This window comes from Sitophilus oryzae, unplaced genomic scaffold, assembly GCF_002938485.1.
Source record: "Sitophilus oryzae breed Bouriz unplaced genomic scaffold, Soryzae_2.0 scaffold_808_pilon_pilon, whole genome shotgun sequence".
Lineage (NCBI taxonomy): Eukaryota > Metazoa > Arthropoda > Insecta > Coleoptera > Curculionidae > Sitophilus > Sitophilus oryzae.
The window spans coordinates 2361893-2387870 of NW_022147426.1; the positions used below are offsets into that span (position 1 = coordinate 2361893).

Below are 25978 nucleotides of genomic sequence, written 5' to 3' on the forward strand. Positions count from 1 at the left end.
TTACCAAATATATTATGGACTTTGGCGTACCAGAGATATGGAGAGACAACGAACTTTGACCAGAGATATATAGGTATAGAAGTTTATATTTTAAATTATATAAATTTATGTTATCACCAAATTATGTATTTGCTGGGTACTGTTTAAATTAAAATTTAAAATTTTATTAACATATTTATACATTATTTTCATAGAAACAAGTAAAAAACATATAATTACTATTATTAATTTAAAACAAAAATAGTCATGATATTTTTTCACTCTTATCTGATAATTCTGAACTTTTAAAACTATGTAACTGTGTCAGGACAAGATCTGGCAATTCAATGTCTTGCGAAACCTCATAGAAACCACAACTCTTAATCTCCAAAATTTCACTGTTTGTCCTCCAAAACACATCCTGAATCAGATCTTCGTGTAGAGGATATATAACAAGTCTATTTTTCCCAGTTGTCGGGTGCTTAATCCTCTTCTTAAGCAGTATCGTTCCTTTCCTATAGATTAACGCTTCGTTATTATAGTTTGTATCAAATTCACTAAACAGAATCTCATTTTTATCACTAGAAAGTGTCCCACAAAGTCTTTTCTCGGCTTCGGCATTAGTTAGGCCTCCTTTTAAAACTAGCGCCCAAAACGTAGTATTATAAAGGTTATTTATGTGACAATCTGCCTGCCTCCAACTCAAATAATCTCTTAGATTCTCGTTGGTTGGATAAAGTATGCACCGAGAATCAAAAGATGGTGGATACTTCAATTTTATATCGTTAAAATAATCTTTCCAATAGTACACGTACGAGGATGAAAACAGGCTACTAATATACGTTGTTATTTTACTTCTCCTTCTATTATATATCGTAGAGTCTTTACGAATAACGAAAGAGTATTCATCACTTTGACCATATCCCAACAACACATCTTTGTATTCTTCCATCACAGAAACGGCAGCTCTGTTCATCAGGCTAAGTGCTCGTCGATCGTTTGGTTTCTCAAAATTGTGCTTCTTCGAGAACTTGTGGAAGTCTTTACCATCGATTCTAACAACTATCCAACAGTTGGGTAAAAGATAGTCTTCTGTTTCAAAGCCCCTTACGTATTCGAACTTGCTTTTTGCCATTTTTGATATTGTAAATATTCTGAATTGAGAAAAATACTGGATATTTTTTAAAAACAAAAAAAATACCATAGCAGTGTGAGATTTAGGTTAAAATTTAATGAAAAAAAAACAAAACAAAACAAAACAGGTTTAACCATAGCACCACAGCTTAATTGGAGGATATAGAGATGAACATTTTGTATCGACTTTATCGCATTTAAAAATGTATACTTTCTTCTGTGGCGATGATTTGACAAGGTAATTAATTTCTAACCACAGTTTTTGTGGAATTATGAATTTTAAAAATTAAACAGTAATAATTTAAATATGAATAACTTACCTTTTAAGATTAATATATCTAAATTTCTCAAAAAGAGATCAGTAAAATATGGTGTTCCTTTTTTACTTTTAATGTTGGGAGGTTCATTCGGTTTAAAAGAATTTACAAACTTGCGGTAAGGTTCATAATATATTTATTTTTAAAGCATTTAAAACTTAGTTTTTTTATTATTTATTATAGGTATTTAAAATTTCCTTATTGTAATTAAATCAATCTTATGCTTTTTTCTTTGCTGTAGCTACCAGTTTAGAAACGTATCAGCAGTCAATTATGAAGAGGCCAAGAAACTTGGAATAGATATGAAAAAACCTGGGGAAGTTACTCTCGAAAGCGAATATGAAAAAATTAAGAATATGGATATAGACAACTGGGAACAAGTAAGAGGTCCCCGGCCATGGGAAGAGAAAGATGAAGTATGAATTTACAAAAACAAATTTTTGTATATACTTACCTGTAATATATTAGTTCTTCTAGTCTGGTAGGATTGTATAATAAAATATTTTTTTTTGTTCTTGGTTGTGTAAATACTTACCTCTACGTTTTTTTATACAAAGGTTTTAATTGAAACATAAATTAACAATATAAATTTATTAAGCATTAATTAATACATTTAAATTAAGTTGCCTACTCTATTTCTTCACTTTCACCTTCCTTTTTTTTCCATTTACAGGCTCTGCGAAATGTGATTTTCGTTTCTTGCTTAAGCTTAATTTTTCTTGTTCCTGTTTTCTCTGCTTTTTTGTTTGAAACCAGGGCCTCACTGGTTCCTTTTCACCTTTCAGTAGTTTTTGTGCTTTATTAGCCTGATTTTCTGCTTTGTTTAGTAGTCTCTCCTCTTCTTCCTCATTTAAAATCTGCTCAATTTGAGTCTCCAATTTTTCCAACTTTTGTCGATATTTATCTACAATATCCGGCGGAATAACTCTGCTCTTCACTGGGTTTTTGGCCTTTTTTATAATTTCTTTCACGATTTTCCTTTCCTGTTCACCAGCCAAACTCACAGATACTCCTGCTCTACCAGCTCGAGCAGTCCTTCCAACTCTATGAATATACTGCTCAACTACCGCAGGCATTACAAAATTAATGACAGTTTGAACTCCCGATATATCTAATCCTCTAGCAGCAACATCTGTAGCTACAAGAATATCAACTGATTTATTTTTGAATTTTTCAAGGGCATCCAGTCTCTGCGGTTGGGTAAGATTCCCATGAAGTTCTGCAACCTTCAATCCAAGTAGACCAAGCAAAATATGGATACGGTGCGCTTGTTTCTTTGTCTGAACAAAAATCATACAGCTCTCCCGGAAAGTTCTACATACCAAAGCAGCTAGGATTGGTTCTCTGTCCCCTTCTTTACCAGCTCTAATTCTTATAAATTCTTGCCTTAAATTAAATGCCACATCTTTGTTACTATCCACAAATAAACGAACAGGTTTAACTAAAGACATAGCAGCTAAATCTTCCACTTCATCAGTCATTGTAGCGGAAAATAACATAGTCTGTCTCGTTCTGGAACACTGCTTAATGATCTCTTTCATTTGCTCAGCAAAATATTCATCCAACATTCTGTCGGCCTCATCTAAAATCAAAACTTCGATTGACTCCAAACCAAATGTTGGAGTACTTTTTAAATGATCGATAAGCCGTCCTGGTGTAGCAATCACTATGTCAGGGTTCTTTCTCAAAACATTCTCTTGAGTTTTTAGATCCAACCCGCCTACGGCTAGACCTATCTGTATATCGGTATACTGACAGATTTGTTTAGATACTTGATACACTTGGACACCTAATTCACGTGTGGGCACCAAAACTAATACTCTGGTTACTGAAGTGCCTCCTGAAGGTCTGTATAGTAATCTTTCTAAAGTTGGTAACATGTAAGCGGCTGTTTTACCGGTACCTGTAGCAGCACAACCACAAACATCACGGCCTAGTAAAGCTATAGGGATAGTGGAGGCTTGTATAGGTGTGGGATGAACAAACTTCATGTCAGTGATAGCCTTTAATAAAGGTCTTGACAAGTTCATTTCATAAAAACTGGAGTGGTCGGTGTTTACATTAATGCTATCATCAAAGAAATCCTCTTGCAAAGGGTGTTTTTTCTTTTTCTTCTTGTCCTTTTTCTCTTTTATTTTGTCGTGTTTCAATTCGTCATCTGATATAGATACTTCGGAATCTGATTTGTCTTCATCTTCATCTTTTATATCTTCTTCATTTATTTCTGTATTAAGGATCTTCTTAATTTTATCGTCTGTCTTTGACTTTGCTTTCCTTTTGATATATTTCTTTAAATCGTTCCAAGAATCAGTGTTGTATTCGTTCACTGATGACACAAATTTAAAGGCAGTATCGAAATCCTTTTTCTCTTTATTACTTTGCTTGGAAGGCTGGAATTCTACTTCAACGTCCGAGTTTTCGGAAAAATCTTCGACATCTTCGTCATCTTTTATGGTACGAATTATATCGGTATATGAATTTGATGTCATTGTAAATCAAAGAAATCAAATCTTTAGTAAAAAAATACCATACACATTTCCAAAATACAAAATTAACCTAACCTAAAATAAATGACAGATGACAGGTATCGCATGCGGGTAAATAGAGATGAGGGTATCGTATCGATATATTTTCAGTGATCGTATATGATGATTCTGAATTGTAACAAATTTATATTACATTACATGCAAAAATTTGTAAAAGATTAAAGAAACGTATTTATTTACTTATTTTGTTTTCTCTTTATGAACAGAATCGTGACTTTAACATCATTTGGGCTTTAAAAATTAAAGTGGATAATTTTTTTATATGATTTCCAGGGTTGGATCTATTTACCTCATTCTTATTTTAGATACATACATACCATAGATTAAGAATACACGCTAACTAACAATTAAGGAAGCAAACTTGATTTTTTCAATTTATTAACAACTTTTATGTTTAAATTATTTTACAGGAATTATGAAAATATCACGTTTATCTCCTGATTTTAAACACTTTTTGTTAATTAATACAGGAAATAATTATTTTTTACAAAATTATTTATATAAAAGTTGTAGAAAATTAAATTCTCCACCTATTTGTTATATAATAACATAATAACATTGTGGAAAAATGTCAATTAACTGCGCAATTCCTCAAAAATTATAAAATTTCAAAATAGTGGATATGTTGAAGCCGACAAAGTGTTGATATAAGAAAACTTCTGGAATTACATTTGGCAGGTAAGTGTGTAAACATAATACAAGACTATTAAATTATTTTGATATTTTTCCATTAAATAGTTGGCCACAGTCTGTAAAAGCAGACCGTTTTTATTTATTAATTAAATTGAGTGTTTCTATATTGGAATGTACCGTATGATCGAAAAAACGGCGTCCAGTTGGCTTTTGGAAATGACGATCGACGACATTTCCCATATAATTTTACATTTAAAATGACAGCGATCTTCATTTCGTAGCCATCGCTGACGCTGTTTTTATTGGATCATGCGATATTCAATAATTATCCTTTGTATAATAAATTTAAAGTACCCAGATGTTAATAATTATTATTGTATTTTTACTTGACAAAATGGCGAAGATAAATTATTAATAATACAAGAACTGTCCTGATATCAAAACTGTATTAGATATTTACTCTAGATGGTCTGTACTTACTTTGCTATAAATATGGAAATCGTAAATCATACAGGATGTCCAAAATTCTACGCCAAACTTTCTAAAATATACAATAATTTTTCTTTGTTTTTTTAAATGGGACACCCTGTATATTATTTTTTCAATAGATGGAGAATATCGAACATTAGCCACTTTTAAAAGCAAGTATGTTCTATTTAAAATAAAGGAGTATATTTTAAATAGAACACCCAGCATATTATTCCGGTATATGTACCTTTTTTGGGGGATACTCTGTAGAACTCTCTATATTTTTAAAAAGTGCTCCGAATTAACTTACATATGCTCACAAAATTTAATTTCAATACAAACTGTCGTTCTCCTTGGAGCCTTCGCGGCGTATGAGTATGAGAGACGCCACCCTGTATATCTGAAAAAAAAGAAAAATGTTTAGTAATAAATATAATACAATCGAAAAAAGTCAGCGATGGCTATGAAATGAAGATGGCTGTTATTTTTTATGTAAAACATATACAGGGTGTTTCAAAACAAATGCGAAAAACTTCAGGGGGTGATTCCTTGTTCAAAATAAAGGGTAGTTTGCTTCATAAACGTTGGGTCAAAAGTCAACCATTAGGGAGATATCGCGGTACAAAGATGGCGGAAAAATAATGTTTTTATTTTTTATCTTGAAAACGAAAAGCGATAGACTAATAAAATTTTATGGAAGCATTACTGTTATGAAAACACACTTTCTGGTATTTTTTTCACTTTTTTAAAATGAGTGGAAAGGGTTGAAATAAACTACCCCTATCATTCTTGTTAACGAAATTTAAAGAAAAAGCTTATCAAACACATGCAAAAAAAATAATTTGGATAGTTTAGTTTGTTTAGAAACTTTTTTATCTCTTGTATTTTTTTTGATAAAACTCACCGATTTGAAATTAAAAAATACAATGTAAAGCATTACATGCCAGGACAAAAAACATTTTCTGATAAAGAATCTAGTAGGCTGCTGTAATTTTTTTAGGAAAAAATCTAGTCGGCCGCTGTTACTTTTTAGGATGTTCCTAATATTATTTTATTTGACATTACTCTACTGCAATACGTTATTATCTAGATGATTATTATTATCGTTATTATCACTAGATTCTTAATCTAAAAATGTTTTTTGTTCTGACATGTAATGCTTTACATTTTATTTTTTAATTTCAAATCGGTGAGTTTTATCAAAAAAACACAAGAGATAAAAAAGCTTCTAAACAAACTAAACTATCTAAATTAATTTTAACTATCTATTTTAATTTTTTGCATGTGTTTGATAAGATTTTTCTTTAAATTTCGTTAACAAGAATGATAGGGGTAGTTTATTTCAACCCCTTCCACTCATTTTAAAAAAGTGAAAAAATTACCAGAAAGTGTGTTTTCATAAAAAAAAACAGTCTATATTTGGCTCTAAAAACTTTTAGAGCCAAATATACACTGGTACGCCAATGGAGATTAATTCAATTCTAATATTTAATGGAGATAGAAAAAAGTTCTTGTTATTATTGGATATAAATAATAAATTAAGGTTTACATGATACCCCCAACTATAATCTTACATGATATTACTAATTAATTATGGTAATATTCAACAGTATTACCTCAAACAGGGATCTATTACTATAATAAACGCTTGAAAAGAAAAAGCAAACAATAAAAGCTTAGGCATATAATAAACTAAACGCTAAAATAAAAACATAATTTTTGAAAATTGGTAGGTTCGTGATAGTATAATTCAGGCCTATAAAAATTTTATACATTCAAAAATATACAGGGTGTCAAAAAAATAGTATATCTAAAACTTCGGTGGATGATTCTGCAAATAAAAATAAAACAAAAAGTTGTAATAATTTGACTTTTGTGTTTCGGTAGCGTATCTGATATTTTTGTTATTAAAAAATTATTATAACTTATTAATTTTTATTACAAATATATTTATAAAAACAATTTTAATAAAACTAATCTTTTTTTTTGGACCACCATGTATACAGGGTGTTTCAAAAAACATGTACCATCTCTTGTGAAAAATAAAATTTATTTTTCATATCAACATAGGTCCGATTTTGCTTTGTTTCCTAGCTACAGGGTGTTAAAGTCTTAACTTAACTTTTTTTCGATTTATTATAATTTTCTTCCAAGTGCTTTTAGCGAATGTTTTTAAGAAAAATATTCCAGTAATAACCCATATGCACGTCTCTGGTAAATCTATCGACACTTGTTTTTGGCATTAAAATATGTAGCACTTATAGTAACTTTAACCTTCAAAATTTCATTCAAATCGCTAAAAACACTTAAAAAAATTATAATAAATTAAAAAAAAAGACTTTAACTCACTGTATCTACGGAACAAAGCAGAATAGGACCTATGTTGATTTGAAAAATAAATCTTATATTTACATGAGGAATGTCAGCACGGGAAATGGCACATGTTTTTTGAAACACCCTGTATAATAGATATGAAATATTGATATTAATGAATAGCTATAAAGCATGTAATAAAACTTAGACTGGTATAGAAATATAATTTTTGTGATTTAACTGGTTTGCTGCCAGACTATATAATTCCGGTTCAATATAAAAATAACATAATAAAACAAAAATATTGTCTTGAATTAGTTCGGTTATATTGACTAACTTTTAGAAAATGTTTTCAAAAAATGAGAAATTATTTCTGTGTCTCGGTTTTTGGAGTTTGTCAGAAAAATCAAAATTTAAAACTCTTTATTTCTTGTACACTTGTTTTGGTTTTGCTATAATTCTATTTTTTATTTTGCCACAAATTGTTTATATTATTTTGCAATTGGGTAACATTAAAGAAATTACAGGAAGTTTGTATATAGTCTGTACGTTTTTGACTACTCTGGTTAAAACAATCAGTCTGTTTTTCAATATGGGAACTGTACAGGAAATTATAAGAAGCTTCGAAACCAACCATCTTTTACAGGTATACTGTTTGAAAAAAAAACAACTTCAAATTTCAAATGAAAACAATTTTTTTCAAATTCAACTTTCAAATATTTTCTGCGAAATTTTGCCTCCATTTAGGTCAATAGAATTTTGAGACATCCTGCATAATATCTACAAATGTCCAATGTGTTTATATCAGATTAAATTAGACTCTTATATTTCATTAATATACAGGGTGGTTCGAATTGTATTCGAGAAACATCGGCACCATATTTTTTATATATATTTTATATATTATTATATATTATATATATATATATATATATATATATATATATAATATAATAGTATTATATATATCTATATATATATATATATATAATATTATATATATATAATATATATAATATAGTATATATTATTATATATATATATATATATATATATATATATATTATATATATCTATATTATAATTATTATAATATAGTATAATGATATAAGTATTATATAAAAGAGAAAGAAATAGTGAGGGAAATGTATAAAAAAAGAAGAAAAAAGATTAAACGGCTCAGCCCTCAACAACTCGCAACCGCACTTCTTGGCTGCAAATTGGGGCTTTAGGCTCCCGTTTGCTCCTTTTTTTTCCCATCATTTATTTTCGTTCCTTCATCAAATTTTTTTTCCATCTCCTGGGTTGCATACGGTGCCTCGTTGCATCGTTTGCTTCCTGGATTTTTGTGATTTGGGATCGGTTTCTTCGCTTCCTGAATCCTTACCGTACTGATGAAGCCTGAAGGCAGTTACATCAGTGTGCACTAGTGTAGGTGTGGTTGTGTGAGTGTGTGGGTGTGCGTGTCTGCACTGGTGTACACTGGTGTGTGCGGTTGCGAGTTGTTGAGGGCTGAGCCGTTTTTTCTTCTTTTTATATATATATATATATATATATAGTATATATATATTTATATATATATATATATATATATATATATACTATATATATATATATAATATATATTTTTCGAAATTAGAAAAAAATAATATAAATTAAATATAATGTGTGAAAATATTTGTTTATTATTATATTATTATTATATATATATATATACTATATATATATATGAATATATATATATATATATAATATATATATATAATAATACTATATATATATCGATGGTCCTCTGCAATAACGGCACAATTCAAAATTTTGAGAGATTTATCTGGTTTAATGGCGGATTACTATTATATCAACCATATCTATGATGTGCAATACCGACATTTCTTGAATTACGAGTTTTACTAATAGAGGGCGCAGTTGTGTCGTTTGGCCAAAATATGACATTCGCTCTAACGCCTACTGAATAGCGACACATCTCACAGTTGTGACGCTACAATTATAGGGTGATGTATTAGTTTTCGGTAATAGTGGCATAAAATCAAAAAATTACACATTGTGGGCACTTTTTGTAGGCGGTTATTTTATTGTGAAAACGACTTTAATTTTCAAAATCACTCCTAATTTTTGCTAAAGTTTTATTTAAATTAATATTTTTTAATTTGTGAAAGCAGAGACTTATTTTGGTGTTGTGTCGTTGTTTCCATATGAAGCAACCACCGACTTGAGAATCAAGTTTTCTAGTGAAAATAGGAGACATATTTCGTTTTAAGTCCTTATTGTTAATAAGGTAAGTGCAAATTTTCGATTGAATAAAAAAGCATGGTTGGCATAACAGTTTATTGTGTCGATATTCGTTATTATTTTCGGTTGTATATTCACGTTTCATTTTGATTTATGTCGTTAAGTTAGTAAAGTTTCTTCATTCCGTTTAGATTATAACGATGTTACGAGACGGTCGCCGTCTACCGACGCGAGGAGACAAGATTTTGCAAGCTTTAGCAAATCGGAGGGAAGACCCGGAAGAAAATTCTATATCCTTCACGATTGAACCGTTTGAGAAAGACGACACCAATCTGCAAACACCTGAAGAGAAGGAGAACTTCCCAAATCCATCAGAGATAGCTTTATTGCTGGACCGAACTGATAAAAACGCGTAAACAAAAATAATTATAATTTCCGCTCTCGTATTTTTGTTTATTTAAAAATAATATAGTTTCTTTCAATCATTAATAGGGATTTTTCTTGCATATTTATTTCAGACAATGCCATTCCAAGCGGTGGGCATTTGATTATTGATAATATGGAAATCAAAAAAAAAAATTCAACCCCTACTAAATGTATGTGAATATCATGTGGTTGCTGAACCAAATGCAAATGGTAAACGAATAGTTAAAGTTAAATGTTTTTGAAAAACTTATGCACATTTATTTTTTTCAGTTTCAGAAAAGCAAGTAGTTTTGGGTGCACCAGCAATAAAAAATCCTTCTGAGAGTTCGTCTGGAAGTTCATCTAGTGATAGTTCCTCTGACAGTTCGTCTAAATCTTCATCTTCCTCATCTACCTCATCTGTATCAGAGGATGACGACGATGATATTGCAGATAAAACTTATGTTTTACCAAAAACAGAAAAAGGTGCTTCATCATTAGTTGGCGCCGAGAGCTCGGATGAAAGTGACACTGGTGATTCATCGAATGGACACAAGGGTACAGATCTTGCTAGAAAGAGAAAAAGCCACATTGGCCTATGGAAAAGGTCAGTGGCGAAACGACTGAGGAATAGCGGGAAAGAGTACATTTCTAAGAGTGAAAAAGTAGTGAAAGCAAAAGCACTTGGCGCAGTGTGTAATGACAAAAAGTGCCGTCACAAATGTCCTACAAAGGTTCCGGAGGATCAGCGAAAGGCAGTTTTTGATGACTTTTGGAAGACTGGCGACTTACAAAGACAACGCGAGTTTGTTTCATCTTGCATGCAAGCGATTGAGCCTAGATATCAATATAAACGAGAGAACAGTAACCGGAAGCCCAATAATTTCTTTTTTAATTATAACGATAAATGGAACAAAAACTAGAGTTTCAAACATTTTTCTTCAAAAATACCATTGCAATAACGTCGCGGATTTCTGAGAACAGTACTCGAGAAGAAGGGTTCATCCGCTTCTGGTATGATTGGTCTTGACTGCAGGGGAAAACATGAGAAACACAGAAAAACTGATCCGAAGTTCTGCAAGCCATTAAGGAGCACATCAATTCCATACCTAGGATGGAGAGTCATTACTGTCGTAAAGACACGAAGAAGGAGTACATAGAAGGAGGGCGGACAATCATGGACCTATATAGAGACTTTGTCGAGCTTTGGAAGATGCAACACAGTACACAGCCTGCGAACTACCAAATTTATGCCAAAGTTTTTCATAATGGAATTTAATATTGTCCTTTTTCCAACCTAAAAAGGACCAATGCGAGGACTGTGCTCAATATGAAAATGCTGTTGAAGACGAAAAGGCCGCATTGGAGTTAAAATATCAGGAGCATCAAAAAGAGAAAATTTTATCTCGAGGACAAAAAGAAGACGACAAAAAAAAAGCAAAGGAAGATAACAGACTCAAAGTTATAGTTTACGATCTTCAGGCAGTCATGCAATGCCCCAGAGGAAATACTTCGGCATTTTATTACGTGTCAAAAATCAATGCCTTTAACTTTACTGTCTGTGATTTAGCAACAAATAATGCTCAGTGTTACACTTGGGATGAGGCACAAGGAAGAAGAGGTGCTAATGAGATTGCGACATGTCTTTGGCTGTATATCACACAACTAGATGAGGACGCTGCAAAAATGGAACAAATGATTGATATTATATTCTATTCAGACAACTGTTGTGGACAAAATAAGAACCGGTGTGTGTTTCTGATGTATGAGTATGCCGTCCGCAGCTTCAAGTTTGTAAACTCAATAACACACAACTTTTTAGTCAAAGGTCACACACAGAATGAAGGTGATAGTGTCCATGCAACCATCCAACGAGAAATTACCAAATCGTTAAAGCGAGGGCCCATCTATACTCCTCAACAGTATGTAACACTTATGAGATCTGCAAAAAAGAAGGGATCGCCGTACGCAGTAAAAGAACTGTGTTACGACTCATTTTTGGATTTCAAAGATTTGTCAAACAACATCAAAGCATGCGGCTTTAAAGACTCGAGCAACGAAGGAGTTCGTACCAGTGATATTGCTGTACTTCGAGTAGAAAAAATAATCAACAAAAAATATTTTTTAAGTATAAATACTCTGATGAACAGTACCGGCAAATTGACCTTGTATTATCTCAAAAGCGAAACACTCGAGGAGCTGCTACTGCAGGAGAACCATTTAGTTTAAAATGTTTATATGATAAGCCGTAGGTTTGGATCAAAAGAAAAAAGATGGTCTTTTGAAGCTAGTAAGAAAAAAATATAATACCACAAAAATTTTATGCTTCCTTTTATAACAGCCTTTAGATTTACAAAGGGTAATATGAAACTTTTGTTGTATTTTAGGATAAATAAGTTTTCCATTTTTTTGTGATTTGGTGATTGTGAATCCTGTTTTCGTTGTATTTTAAGAATAAAGTTTTTATTTTTTTTTGTAATTTTTTTTGTCACTTTTTTGTAGAAAAGTTACGTTGATAAGATTATAGTCGAAAGTGAAGGATTTTGTGAGTGAACAATGACACAACTCGAAAAAAAGTAACTAATTTTTTTTGAAATTTCTCATATACCATTCTTATGATATCTTAGCAAAAGTACCCTGCAACAAATTTAGCAACACGAAAAATTTGAATATATTTTATTTTTGATATCATAAAAACTTAGAAAGTGTGTAACGCATATTCTTTAATATGCTCTCCTGAAAAACTATGTAATTGTGAATTTAAGCCGTTATTTGAGAAGGACCATCGATATAACTATATATTATATATATATTATATATATATTATATAATAAATATATATATATATATAATAATAATATAATAATAAATAATATTTTTCTTTGCCTTAGCTGTGTATTTTTTCTAATTCCGAAAAATCGAAAGTAGAGAAAAAATTAAAATGAAAAAAAAATAAAAATTAAAGAAAATTGGTTTTGCTGTCGTAAAGGGGGGAAGCAAGCTCCAAAGCTCCAAAACCGGTTTCTGGGCCTACCGTTCATCAGGTGGGCTGTCCAGGGGCTGGTTCTCACCGATACGGCAAGCAAAACTTCTCCTATATCTACAGACGATGTTGTAAAGTGTCGGTGAGATATATTAGTGCATCTCCCGTCAAAAGATGTTAAAGAGCGTTTTTCGGCCCGCTCAAATATATGAAATGAACAAATTGCTTTAAGCTTTAGTGTATATTAATTAAATAATATTTTCTTTTTGCCTTTAGCTGTGTATTTTTTCTAAATTTCGAAAAAAATCGAAAAGTAGAAGAAAAAATTAAATAAAAAAAAAATAAAATTAAAAAGAAAATGTTTTTTTGCTTGTCGTAAAGGGGGGGAACCAAGCTCCACTCCAACAACCGGTTTCTGGGCATACCCTTCATCAGTTGGGCTGTCCAGGGGCTGGGTTCTCACCGATACGGCAAGCAAAACTTCTTCTATATCAACCGATGATGTAGTAAAGTGTCGGTAATTGCGCATCTCCCGTCAAAAGATGGTAAGAGCGTTTTTCGGCCCGCTCAAATATATGAAATGAACAAAATTCTTACAGCTTTATGGTATATTAATAAATAATATTTTTTGCCTTTAGCTGTGTAATTTTTTCTAATTTCGAAAAATCGAAAGTAAGAAAAAATTAAATAAAAAAAAAATAAAAAATTAAAAAGAAAATTGTTTTGCGTAAAGGGGGGAACCAAGTTCCACTCCCACAACCGGTTTCTGGGCCTACCCTTCATCCGGTGGGCTGTCCAGGGGCTGGTTCTCAACGATACGGCAAGCAAAACTTCTCCTATATTTCTTTTACATGACGATGTTTGTAAAACGTGTCGGTGAGATATTTGTGCATCTCCCGTCAAAAAATGGTAAAGAGCGTTTTTCGCCCCGCTCAAATATCATGAAATGAACACAATTCTTACAGCTTTAGTGTATATTAAATAATAATATTTTTCTTGCTTTAGCTGTGTATTTTTTCTAATTTCGAAAAATCGAAAGTAGAGAAAAAATTAAAATAAAAAAAAAAAATCTCTAACTTTCGATTTTTCCGAAATTAGAAAAAATACACAGCTAAAGGCCAAGAAAATATTATTTATTTAATATACACTTACTTTATAAATAAAAAAGAATAATTATTGTTCCATTTCATATATAATATAATATATATATATAATATATATATATATATATATATATATATATATATATATATATATATATATTATATTTATATATATATATAATATATATATATATAAATATATAATATATATATATATGAAATGAAAAAATTCTTACACGCTTTAGTGTAATATAATAAATAATATTTTCTTGCCTTTAGCTGTGTGCTGTGTATTTTTTTCTAATTTCGAAAAATCGAAAGTAGAGAGAAATAATAAAAAAAAATAAAAATTAAAAGAAAAATTTGTTTTGCTTGTCGTAAAAGGGGGAACCAAGCTCCACTCCCACATCCGGTTTCTGGGCCTACCTTCATCAGGTGGGCTGTCCAGGGGCTGGTTCTCACCGATACGGCAAGAAAACTTCTTCTATATCAGCAGACGATGTTGTAAAGTGTCGGTGAGATATTAGTGCATCTCCGTCAAAAGATGGTAAAAATAGAGCGTTTTTCGGCCCGCTCAAAAATATGAGATGAACAAAATTCTTACAGCTTTAGTGTATATTAATAAATAATATTTTTTTCTTGCCTTTAAGCTGTGTATTTTTTCTAATTTCGTAAAAACGAAAGTGAGAGAAAAAATTAAATAAAAAAACAAAAATAAAAAGTTAAAAAAGAAAATTTGTTTTGCTGTCCGTAAAGGGGGGAACCAGCCCATCCCACAACCGGTTTCGGGGCCCTACCCTTCATCAGGTGGGCTGTCCGGGGGCTGGTTCTCACCGATACGGCAAGCAAAACTTCTCCTATATCTACAGACGATGTTGTAAAGTGTCGGTGAGATATTAGTGCATCTCCCGTCAAAAAATGGTAAAGAGCGTTTTTTCGGCCCGCTCAAAAATATATGAAATGAACAATTACAGCTGTAGTGTATATTAATAAATAATATTTCTTGCCTTTAGCTGTGTATTTTTTCTAATCTCGAAAAATCGAAAATGTAGAGAAAAAATTAATTAAAAAAAAAAAAATCTCTACTTTCGATTTTTCGGGCAAATTCAGAAAAAATACACAGCTAAAGGCAAGAAAATATTATTTATTAATGATCAACTAAAAGCTGTAAGAATTTGTTCAATTTCATATATATATATTATATATATATTATTATACTATATATATTAATATTATATATATATATATAGTATATATATATATATATATATATATATATAATATATATATATATTATATATATTATATATATATATAGTTTATATATATATATATATATATATATATATATATATGTATACAAAATATATCAGTCAAATAACTTTATCTACTCAACATGTTTATTTTTTTCAATAACGACAAGTATTGGCTATTTTTACTCTAAATATCTTGAGAACGGTTGTTCGTAGAGTTTTTTACCAAGAGACATTTTTTACGTAAAAAATCACGAAAATATATATTTTTTCACTCAGTAGTTTTATACAGGTACGAACGAAAAGTTATTACTCTTCAAATCAGTTAAAACACATGTAGGTGGCGCCATAAATCAAATTTTTCGTACTAAAAAACTTTCGGACACCAATTGAAAGAGAGAGATGCACGCTCACTCTGAATTTGTGTGTGCGCGAGCAGCCGCGAACGTGAGCCGTCTGGTGTCGGTTTTTGGTCCGTGCACAAAGGGATTTTATGTGTGCGCGACCCAATGCGTTTTAATAAAATATACGGAGAGTACCGCTTAAATTCCTGTCCCGATGTTGAAGGATTGCTATAGAATGTCAATGCATTTCCTACATAAGTCTATTCTTGTGTGGTAGGAGGTTTTCTGCGCTTGCTCGATCTGTAGGCACTTTGATTGGACAGTTCCAAATCAATTATGATATGTTTGTTTTGGTTTTATTTATTTTTTTTTTTTTTTTTTGTCGGCCTGTGTAATTGAATTAAATCTTTCGAAAAATTGGATAGTTTTTTTGTTAAATATTCTGAAATCAAATAAAGTCTTTGATAATGTAACATTATGCGCTTATATTTATCATTGAGAAATATTTAATCGTATCCAACATGTTATGGCAAAACACTTTTTCAACCAAAATTTTTCAGATATCTTCGATTTAGTTATTTTCGGAATGTTTTATTTTTGTTAATATCTATTACAACTCAAGGGCAACAGTTTTTTACAAGTAGTGTTAATTTTGATGCTGGTGCAATACTTCTACTCGTAAAATAAGTTTATTATAATATTACGCAGACATTTAAAAAAATAGGCTATGGAATAGGTATATAAAAATTATTTTATATCTGTCTCACAATGGGGGCTCCTAGTAGCGTAATAGGTATCTGCAGTGCGATTCTGTAAACATTTCCCTGTCTAGTGACACATCAATCGTATACAAATAGCAAAGGCTCGATAAGAAATTTTTTGCTACGGAGTTTACAGAATCCCATTGCTGATTTCTAAAATTCTTTTTCTAGATAGGCTTCCCGCGTCGTAAAAACTCCTATTTTATGGTATGTAAATTAAGTATTCTGAAGTATTAAAATAATTTTAAATATCATATAGTTTTTCACTGAAACTCGAGTTAAATCTTAATATACATGATTCATTATTGTCGTTTTAGAGTTTGTGCTTTTATACTTACTATTATGAAAATTTACTGAAATAAATATATTTTTTTTTTTTTTTTTTTTTTTTTTTTTTTTTTTTTTTTTTTTTTTTTTTTTTATATTTTTTGCTTATTTAGGTACTAATTTTAATCCAGACCATTTTTTTAATGAACTCATTTATATTTATTATCATATCGTTCTAAGTAGACTTGGTTGTGTTAGACAATTATTATTAAATAAAACGAATGAAAAAAAGTGACAGGTACGATATTTTTTTTTTAATTCAAAAAATAATTTAGTAAACGCACAATTTATTTAAGAAATTGTCTTAAAAAACTTCGTAGTACAAATTGCATATCTATTTCACTTTTTTTTAAAATTCAAAAAATAATTTAGTAAAACCTCAATTAAGGAACTGTCTTAAGAACTTAGTATTACAAATTGCCCCAAATATCTATTTCACTCGACTTAAAAAATTGGCAGCAAAAACAAAGTATAAACAGTACATTTTTTACTGTCTATTGTTTCTTTTACTGCCCATGTATTTATGATCAATAATCAACATCAGTCCTGGTTTAAAATGAAACAAAAGGTAAATTCTTTTATTATTAACATATTTTTTATTAAACAAATATAACTAAAAGTGTGTACATATTAAGTTTATACATAAATAAAGCTAGATACAAAAAATATAATTATTTACATTGTTGCATTGTAAATACTGCTTTTTTATATTATGAAAATAAACAATAATAATTTTACAATTAAGAACAGGTTGTGTGTAACTGTGTAAGCATTAAAATTAGCTTATGTAATCTCTATTTTTTTTAAAAATAAAAAAAAAATGTCTTTTTTTATTTTAAAATAGTAAAGACTAAATATAATGCTTTTAAACAATTAGATTTTGAATAAATTAGTTTAGTATATTTTTTGTCTATATTAACATCCTTTCATTCTGAATTTTGCTTTCATGATACAAACGAACATCGAGAAAAATTTCTATTATTAATTTGGTTAGTTGGCTTCTACCACACAAGAAGCAGTAGCCCATTTCCATTGTTCTATTAACTAAACTACAGCAAAAGTCCTTTTTAAAACAAATCACAAAATTGTCAATAAACGCACAAAGATTAAAAACAAAACACACAGTATACGTGGAAAACAGAAAGTTAAAGAAAACTCTAATGGCGACTGCCCAAGTCAAACTGAAAACAAAATCCACGCCGAAGACGCGTCCAAAAATAAAATCGATAAACCATCTCGACACCATTCGGCCAATAGAAAAGTAGCATTTCGGCGCATGTGCATTACATCCATCTACTGAACAAGGATGGACTTATGTCAAACTCGATCTTCTGTCCTTCAATACTGGGACATAAATTCTCTCATTGCTCTTATGGGGAGGCCGCAGTATATTTTAATTAAAACGTATTTGGCGCGAAGGCTCAGTTTGCACCGGCAATTTGTTTTGTCTGCGTTCGTGCGTGCGTGTGTGATTTTTTTTCGTTTTCTTTATTAAAATTATGGAGTGGATCAATGAATCTTCGTTATTATTAATTGAAGAATATAAAAAGTTGCCTATATTATGGGATGTTAAACATTCTTTGTATTATTAAAAAATAAAAGAAAACTAACGCCTGGCAAGACCTTGTAAATAAAATTAATATTGAATATGTCGATATTAATGAAATTGCTATTCTAAAATTTATATCTTTTGTTCGTAATTTTTGGTATTAAATTTTGTAAATATTCAAAGTCAGGCCTGGTCATTCTTGTAAAGATTTTGAACTGATCATAGCCCTCCTCAGACACTAAGTTGTTGCAGTAAAATATATCGATTTCTAAAAATTTGGGTTTGCCACCAGCGACGATGTTTTCGATTTTTCTTCTTTTTAATAATTAAACTGTGCATAACAATGACTGCAGCCTCGACTATTTCTTGGTCATCCATTATTTTCGCCAACACAACTCTGCTGTGCGCGCACAAATGGATCACTTCATTCGTCGAAAAATAAGCTTTTAATTTGAACGTAGCCGAGAGCTTAAGTGCGTGCTTAAGTCTAAACGCACCATAAAGTCTGTCCAATAAGACGATACCTGACAGTAACAGTTTTTATTTTCTGTCATTTTTTGGATGTCGTCTCGTTGGACATACTTTCGTGAGTACTTAAAAAATTTAAGAAGTATCCATATTCATGCATGGTAACACATGTAAAAAGTTAAATATAATAGGATTTAGGGAATGTTAAAAGTAGTGTTGTAAAATTTCGGGAAATATTTCCTGAAACATTTGAAATATTGGAAACAAATTAAAGACTAAAAAATAGGAAAAAAACATTTATTTAAAAAATAACATAAAAAAGAGAATGCTTGTACATACATAAATACAAAATAAAGTGTTAAACATAAAAAATACACATAGTGTCCAATTTGTCTGGAGAGCACAAAACAGGAGTAAAGCAGTTTCAGCAGGAGTAAATTCTTCATCGCTATCTTCACCGTCTTCAATATTATCTTCGGCATTAGGGTCTTTTTCATGCCAATCAACTTCTTGAAAATAGGGCCAGTGAAAGGGAAATCTGAAAAATAAAAGTTATTTTTTTTTGTAAAAACTACTGAGTGTAATTCAATTAGAAACTAGTTTGTCAGTGGCTTTATACTAGTAAAAAAATGGCTAACCGACATAAAATACTTCGTGTTTCAAAAAGTATATCTGCTCCTCTCAACAGAACGTCAACGATTTTTAACAGACGTGCCTGTCTTGGTATATTCTTTGGGCGTGTCTGCTAAGAAACTAAAATGTCTAGTTGGCTGGGAAATGACGATCGATGACATTTTCCATATAAATTTATATATAAAATGACAGCGATCTTCATTTCATAGCCATCACTGACGCCGTTTTTTTCGATCATACGGTATTTAGACACACGTTTTAATAAATTATTTTCTTTTTCTTTGTTGCTTCTGACGACTGGAGGAGATATACCTCGTGAAACGTTAAGTATTTTGGATTATTAATATGTCTTTATCTATAACTTTTTTTCAGATTGACCAGAACTATTGAAGACGTATATCATATTGCTTTTCTGGCTTTATTTATGTCAGGATGTTTTATATTTTGTACTATATTATATCAGCTATTACTTGTAAGTATATCTTCTTGTATTACTATTTATTGCTATTACATTTTGAAAAAAATATATCTGACTGAATCTGTTTTAATCTTTGAATAAGAAGACTAAGGAAGGAGCATAATGCTATCCATGTATTCATGCATGGTGGGCGGAAAAAGCTCTCTAGGGTGGGGATCTTTGACAGTTCTGTTTGACGATTCATTTGACACATTTGAATTTGATTTGAAATTTTGTGGATTTGTCAGTCTTTACGGAGCTTATTTTATGTTATTTATTATTTATTCTACTACTGATAGTTGTATAAAGGTAGCAAATCTAGATGGAAATTGTGGCAGAACTTAAATTAACAGTGACACTATCGCGATTTATCGAAAAAGACTCTAAAATAGTTGGTTGTGTAGCGTGAGGTAGATCTCGGCAAAAATTGAGTGAAATAATGGAACAACTTTTCGCTAGTAAGTGACTGTATAATATACATACGTGTAGTAAACCGATCATTTATGAAATTCACTTAAATTAACTAAATTATATATTTTTTTTTGCATTTTAGCTTTTATTTACTACTTGTCAAAGATCAGATGTCAAAGAATTTTGACACGTTAATTTGACTTACCTGCTTCAGTAGCGTATCGGATGTTTGTGTTAATAAATACTTATTATAACTTATCTATTTTTATTAGAATTATATATTTTTATAACAATTTTAATAACTACCAACATTTATTCACAACGTATAAAATAACAAATTATTGAGTCTACCCCACGTCTACCCTACATCATAGTTTTACATTTTGTAAATAAAATTAGAACGGCACTGATAAACCGGAATTTAAGTCGGCCATATTTGAGGCCCATCGCGGTGTACCTAAGATTTTTGATATGCTCCTTCCTTAGTCTTCTTATTCAAAGGTTTTGATGATAATATCGTCTTTTTATAATATACAGGGTGGTCCGAACTATATTCCGGAAACTTTGGCAGCAGATAAAAATAACTAAAAAAGTTCGTATAAACGTATGTGCTAAAATGCTTAGTTTCGGAGATACAGGGTGTAGAAGTTTCATTTTTATTTTCATTTTTTTCAAATAATTTCTAAAGTAACGTCAATATTTGGATGAAAAATGGTGTCTGGGAGTTTTCTGACATGAGAAATTTGATTTTGATGTCAATATGACTCCTACTTGTAGATGGCGCCACCTACATATTATTTAACTAGTTTGAAGAATAATAACTTTGTGTCTGTACCAGTATAAAACTACTGGGTGAAAAAATATACATTTACGACGTTTTTTACGTAAAAAAGATCTCTTGGTAAAAATCGCTGCGAGTAATGATGGTTCTCGAGATATTTGGAATCGAAATTATCAATACCTGTTGTCATTTACATAAAAACATAAATTTGGGAACTTTTTAAATTAATCATAAATTTTTCTTTGAAAAAATGATGATAAAAAAGTTTCTGTTGAACTTTTGACACAAAAATATTTCAAATTTATGATTTCAGTTTAGTAACTATTTAGTCAACATGTTTATTTTTTGTCAATAATGACATGTATTGACTATTTCCATTCTAAATATCTGGAGAACAGTTGCTCGTAGCCATTTTTACCAAGGGATATTTTTGACGTAAAAATCACGGAAATGTATATTTTTTCACCCAGTAGTTTTATACAGGTAGTAGTTATTACTCTTAAAAACAGTTAAAACACATGTAGGTGGCGCCCCCTGCAAATAGGAGTCATATTGACATAAAAAAATCAAAATTTCTCATGTCAAAAAACTCCCAGATACCAATTTTCATCTAAATATTGACTTTACTTCAGAAATTATTTGGAAAAATTGAAATAAAAATGAAACTTCTACACCCTGTATCTCTCCGAAACTAATCATTTAAGGACATACATTTATACGATCTTTTTTACTTACTTTTATCTGCAGAATATGCTGCCGAAGTTTCCGGAATACAGTTCGGACAACCCTGTATATATTTTTTTAAACTATTCTGTTTTTCTGGTGGTAGATTGTCTTTTTAAAGATATAGAATAAATATATGACATTTTTAGGTTGAAATCGGCAGTAGTGAATTCTTTTATCTACTGTTTTTCATGACAAGTATACTAACTCAGCAATCAGTCTTTTGTTGGCTAGGTACAGAAATGACAGTGAAGGTAAGAAAAGATGCTCAATAAATTAATTGTATTAAGTAAATTTTTGTATTAAATTGTAAATAATATATAGTATATCCCCGGATCGTTTTCATGAGAGGAAAAACTTTTATTATTAACAAAAATTTAAGGAAAATGCATTCTTTATAAAAAAAATGATTACTTTAAAAAGGTTAATCTCGTTTTTCAAATTTCAATACCGTTTTAGAGAAAAGTAAAAAAATAACGAATGGTTGAGGTCCTAAAAATCCATCCCATAGATTGATTTTTAGGACTTTAGAGGATTTTGATAAATTTTGGTAAATTATAGAGATATAAATTATAGAATGAATGCATTTTTCTCAAAATGTTGATAATAAAAAGTTTTTCCTCTTGTAAACTTCAAAGTGCTTACTTACTAAGGGTCCCACGCATATTTCAGCCAAATTTTGCAGGGCCTCTCCGTCTTAGGATCCGCCGATCAAATTATCAAAGTAATTTTAACCGAAGCTTATACAGGGTTGTTCACCACATACGACACGGAGTGTTGTAGCTAAACGATTAGATTTTTATAAATTGTAAGTTTTGGGTTCGTTGAAGGACTATTAGAGTTACAATTAAAAATATTTTTACAAGATACAGAGTGTCCCAAATAAGTAAAAAATATTATAGTTGTATTTTTTTAAACGGAACACCCTGTATATTATTCTATTTTTGTATTCTACGATTGAGGTAAATTTGATTAAGGCTTATCACACTTAAACCTTACCGTTTTTGAAATATTTTCAATTTTATGAAATTGCAGTAAAAATTTTAAGGCTTTATTTCTCCAAGGGTATCAAAGTTTTTCATACTAAATATTTACTGAAGATTATTTATTGATCAGATATTATGTAGCAATAATAAAAAAATTACTACCTTATACAGAGTGTCCAAAAATTTATATTAAATAATTACTAGCTTTAATCGGCAATAACTTGTTTAATTTAAATGGAACACCCTGTATATTTTACGTGAATCATATACACAATTTAATTGTCTATCAAATTTTATTATACCATTCTTTACCTATCTCTTCAAGTTTTCGTAGAAAATGCATTTTCTTATAATTTAGACCTCATTTATCACTATACCCATGGAATATTGACAGTTTAGATTTTTTTTAAAGCAACATATATGTACAAAATGTACAGGTGATAAATATTGCAAGCCCATTGGTATACAAAAAAACTATTTAAATATTTGTAAAAGAGTATACCAATTAAATATACCACCATTATTTCCGACCAAAAATTAGTTAATGAATGAACGTCTGTTTTTTTTTAAATAAGCATTCGTCAAGAAATGAAATAAAATTTATAAGGTGTTACTTTTTACCACACTGTCTAATACACACACAAAATTCAGTTTTTCAGTTTTTGAGCAATTATTCATCAGCGTAAACAGTCAATTAATGTAGTTTGAATACTGGGATCATATTAATTGGTCCTCTTTAACAAAAAATATTTAAACAGTTTTTATTTTATTGTTTAATGAAATAAGCGAACTATATCGACAATATTAGTATCTGTACTCTTTGAAAATTTGTTACATCTTTAAAAATAATCTAAAATGTCAATATTCCATGGGTATAGTGATAACTGAGGTCTAAATTATATGAAAATGCATTTTCTACGAAAACTTGAAGAGATGGGTAAAAAATGGTATAATACAATTTGATAGACAATTAAATTGTGCATATAATTTACGTAAAATATACAGAGTGTTATATTTAAATTAAACAAGTTATTGCCGTTTAAAGCTAGTAATTATTTAATATAAATTTTTGGACACTCTGTATAAGGTAGTAGAATTTTTATTATTGCAACACAATATCTGATCAATAAATAATCTTCAGTAAATATTTAGTATTAAAAACTTGATACCCTTGGAGAAATGAAGCCTTAAAATGTTTACTGCAATTTCATAAAATTGAAAATATTTCAAAAACGATAAGGTTTAAGTGTGATAAACCTTAATCAAATATGCCTTTATTTTAATCGTAGAATCTAAAAATAGAATAATATGCAGGGTGTTCCATTTAAAAAAATACAACTATAATATTTTTTACTTATTTGGGACACTCTGTATCTTGTAAAAATATTTTTAAATTGTAGCTCTAATAGTCCTTCAACGAACCCAAAACTTACAATTTGTAAAAATCTAATCGTTTAGCTACAATACTCCGTGTCGTATGTGGTGAACAACCCTGTATAGCTGTCGTTATTTTACTACATCCAATACACTTTATAAAAATGAAGAATGATTGTAAGACGAGAACTTTAAAATTTAAAACGTTATTATCATCTACACCTGAATCTTGTTTTGTGACGTATTTTTATTGTTTCAGAGCGAAATGGTCCTTCGAGCAGTTTCCAATATACCTTTCTGGGTAGACTGTGACCTAAATTTCAGAAAAACGATGGTCATGTTTTTAATATCTCTTCAGAAACCTTTAACTATATATGCTGGAAGAATAATTCCTTTGTCCATTAGAGTTTTACTTACAGTACGTATTTCAATTTATCTATATATATATATTTCATGTATTACAGAACTTTAGAGATACTTTTATAATATACAAAAGAACTAGAACAACTAACTGGCAATAAGCATTTTCAATTATTACAATAAATCCTAAAGATTGATATTATTAAACCACACTAAAGCTGTACAAATGTGTTTGTATAGCTCTAGTGCGGTCTCTGTCTAAATCATAGACTTAAAATTCAATAATCTAAACCAATAGATAACAAAGTTTGTCTAAAAACAATATTTTTTTGTTTAAATCTCTGATTTGTATCGATCCAATAAATTTATTGAAATTTTCACACTAAAAATTCAATAATTCATACTTACACATAGACATTTATGAATTCTTTTTTCTTTTTCAGATATTTCGTACATCTTATTCATATTTTACGCTTCTAAAAAATGTTTAGCTGGATGAGGATGATCGAATGGTGACACTTTACAAGCTTTAAACTTTCTGCATTTTTTTATTTAATACTTTTTTGTAGTTATATTGCTTATCTGCATTTTAAACTTCACTACATGCACACACCAATACAATATAAATAGAAAAATTAAAAAACATCGAAAATCCAAACCTAAAAACAAAGCAAAGGAGAGGTTAATAAAAAAAAATCCAAAAACGTTTTTCAAAGAGTGTATTTTTAAAAACATATGTATTTTTTTTTCTACAGGATATTTTCTAAACAAAATTTTATTTATGAATTAAAAATGACTCAGTTCTAGTATAAAAATACTGAAATACCGGGTTGGAAACATGGGAAATCCTATACAAATTTTGAATAGTCCGAATACTTATTTACATCTTTTACTATGCTCTCTGGAACAGCATGCGGCCCATCTGGCTGCCGATTCCCGTTGCGTTCACTACTGCGCATCGGAAGAAGATCCATATTTTTTTTATTTAGTCCGTTAAATTCTAGTATTGAATATAAATGAATAACTCTCTATAGCGCAGCGCGTAAAGTTTCCGACTACGAACCGATGATTCACAGTTCGAGACAGGATCAGGGTAAAAACTTTTTTATTTTATTTTCGTTTATATTCTGATAGTAAAGTATTAAATATTTGTTTTTTTGAATCACCAGAATTATTTAATACTTTACTATCAGAATATAAACGAAAATAAAATAAAAGTTTTTACCCTGACCCGGTCTCGAACTCTGAATCCTCGCTTCATAGGCGGAACCTCTACGCGCTGAGCTATGGAGACTCGCTCGGTTTACATTCAGTACTAGAATTTTAAGGACTAATAAAAAATATAGGATCTTCTTTCAATGCGCAGTAGAGAACGCAACGTTTACCGGCAGCCAGACGGGCAGCATGCTGTTCCAGAGAG

General features: G+C 30.1%; 4 protein-coding genes across 4 annotated transcripts; 2 read left to right on the forward strand and 2 right to left on the reverse strand.

The window, feature by feature from the left end:
- Positions 1–140: 140 nt before the first annotated feature.
- On the reverse strand, positions 141–1332 carry LOC115888846 (probable tRNA(His) guanylyltransferase). Its single transcript, XM_030908706.1, has one exon. The coding sequence runs from the start codon at positions 1181–1183 to the stop codon at positions 245–247; it is 939 nt and encodes a 312-aa protein (XP_030764566.1). The 5' UTR covers positions 1184–1332; the 3' UTR covers positions 141–244.
- A 10-nt stretch (positions 1333–1342) lies between these two features.
- LOC115888851 (cytochrome c oxidase assembly protein COX16 homolog, mitochondrial) lies at positions 1343–1944 on the forward strand. The gene is made up of 2 exons (XM_030908710.1): positions 1343–1548; positions 1672–1944. Exons 1-2 carry the CDS (start codon positions 1421–1423, stop codon positions 1850–1852), a joined length of 309 nt encoding a protein of 102 aa, XP_030764570.1. The 5' UTR covers positions 1343–1420; the 3' UTR covers positions 1853–1944.
- A 62-nt stretch (positions 1945–2006) lies between these two features.
- Positions 2007–4007, reverse strand: LOC115888842 (probable ATP-dependent RNA helicase DDX27). Its single transcript, XM_030908699.1, has one exon. It carries the CDS (start codon positions 3917–3919, stop codon positions 2063–2065), a length of 1857 nt encoding a protein of 618 aa, XP_030764559.1. The 5' UTR covers positions 3920–4007; the 3' UTR covers positions 2007–2062.
- A 153-nt stretch (positions 4008–4160) lies between these two features.
- On the forward strand, positions 4161–25727 carry LOC115888849 (odorant receptor 43a-like). Its single transcript, XM_030908709.1, has 5 exons — positions 4161–4654; positions 19839–19938; positions 21988–22092; positions 24458–24616; positions 25002–25727. The coding sequence occupies exons 2-5, from the start codon at positions 19891–19893 to the stop codon at positions 25047–25049; spliced, it is 360 nt and encodes a 119-aa protein (XP_030764569.1). The 5' UTR covers positions 4161–4654; positions 19839–19890; the 3' UTR covers positions 25050–25727.
- The last annotated feature ends 251 nt before the right edge of the window (positions 25728–25978 follow it).

Coding starts and splice junctions, on each gene's coding strand:
- LOC115888851 (XM_030908710.1), top strand. CDS start 1,421: ATGAATAACTTACCTTTTAAGATTAATATATCTAAATTTCTCAAAAAG. Junction 1,549..1,671: donor AAAGAATTTACAAACTTGCG/GTAAGGTTCATA, acceptor TCTTTGCTGTAG/CTACCAGTTTAGAAACGTAT.
- LOC115888849 (XM_030908709.1), top strand. CDS start 19,891: ATGTCAGGATGTTTTATATTTTGTACTATATTATATCAGCTATTACTT. Junction 22,093..24,457: donor GTACAGAAATGACAGTGAAG/GTAAGAAAAGAT, acceptor TTATTGTTTCAG/AGCGAAATGGTCCTTCGAGC. Junction 24,617..25,001: donor CCATTAGAGTTTTACTTACA/GTACGTATTTCA, acceptor TTTCTTTTTCAG/ATATTTCGTACATCTTATTC.
- LOC115888846 (XM_030908706.1), bottom strand. CDS start 1,183: ATGGTATTTTTTTTGTTTTTAAAAAATATCCAGTATTTTTCTCAATTC.
- LOC115888842 (XM_030908699.1), bottom strand. CDS start 3,919: ATGACATCAAATTCATATACCGATATAATTCGTACCATAAAAGATGAC.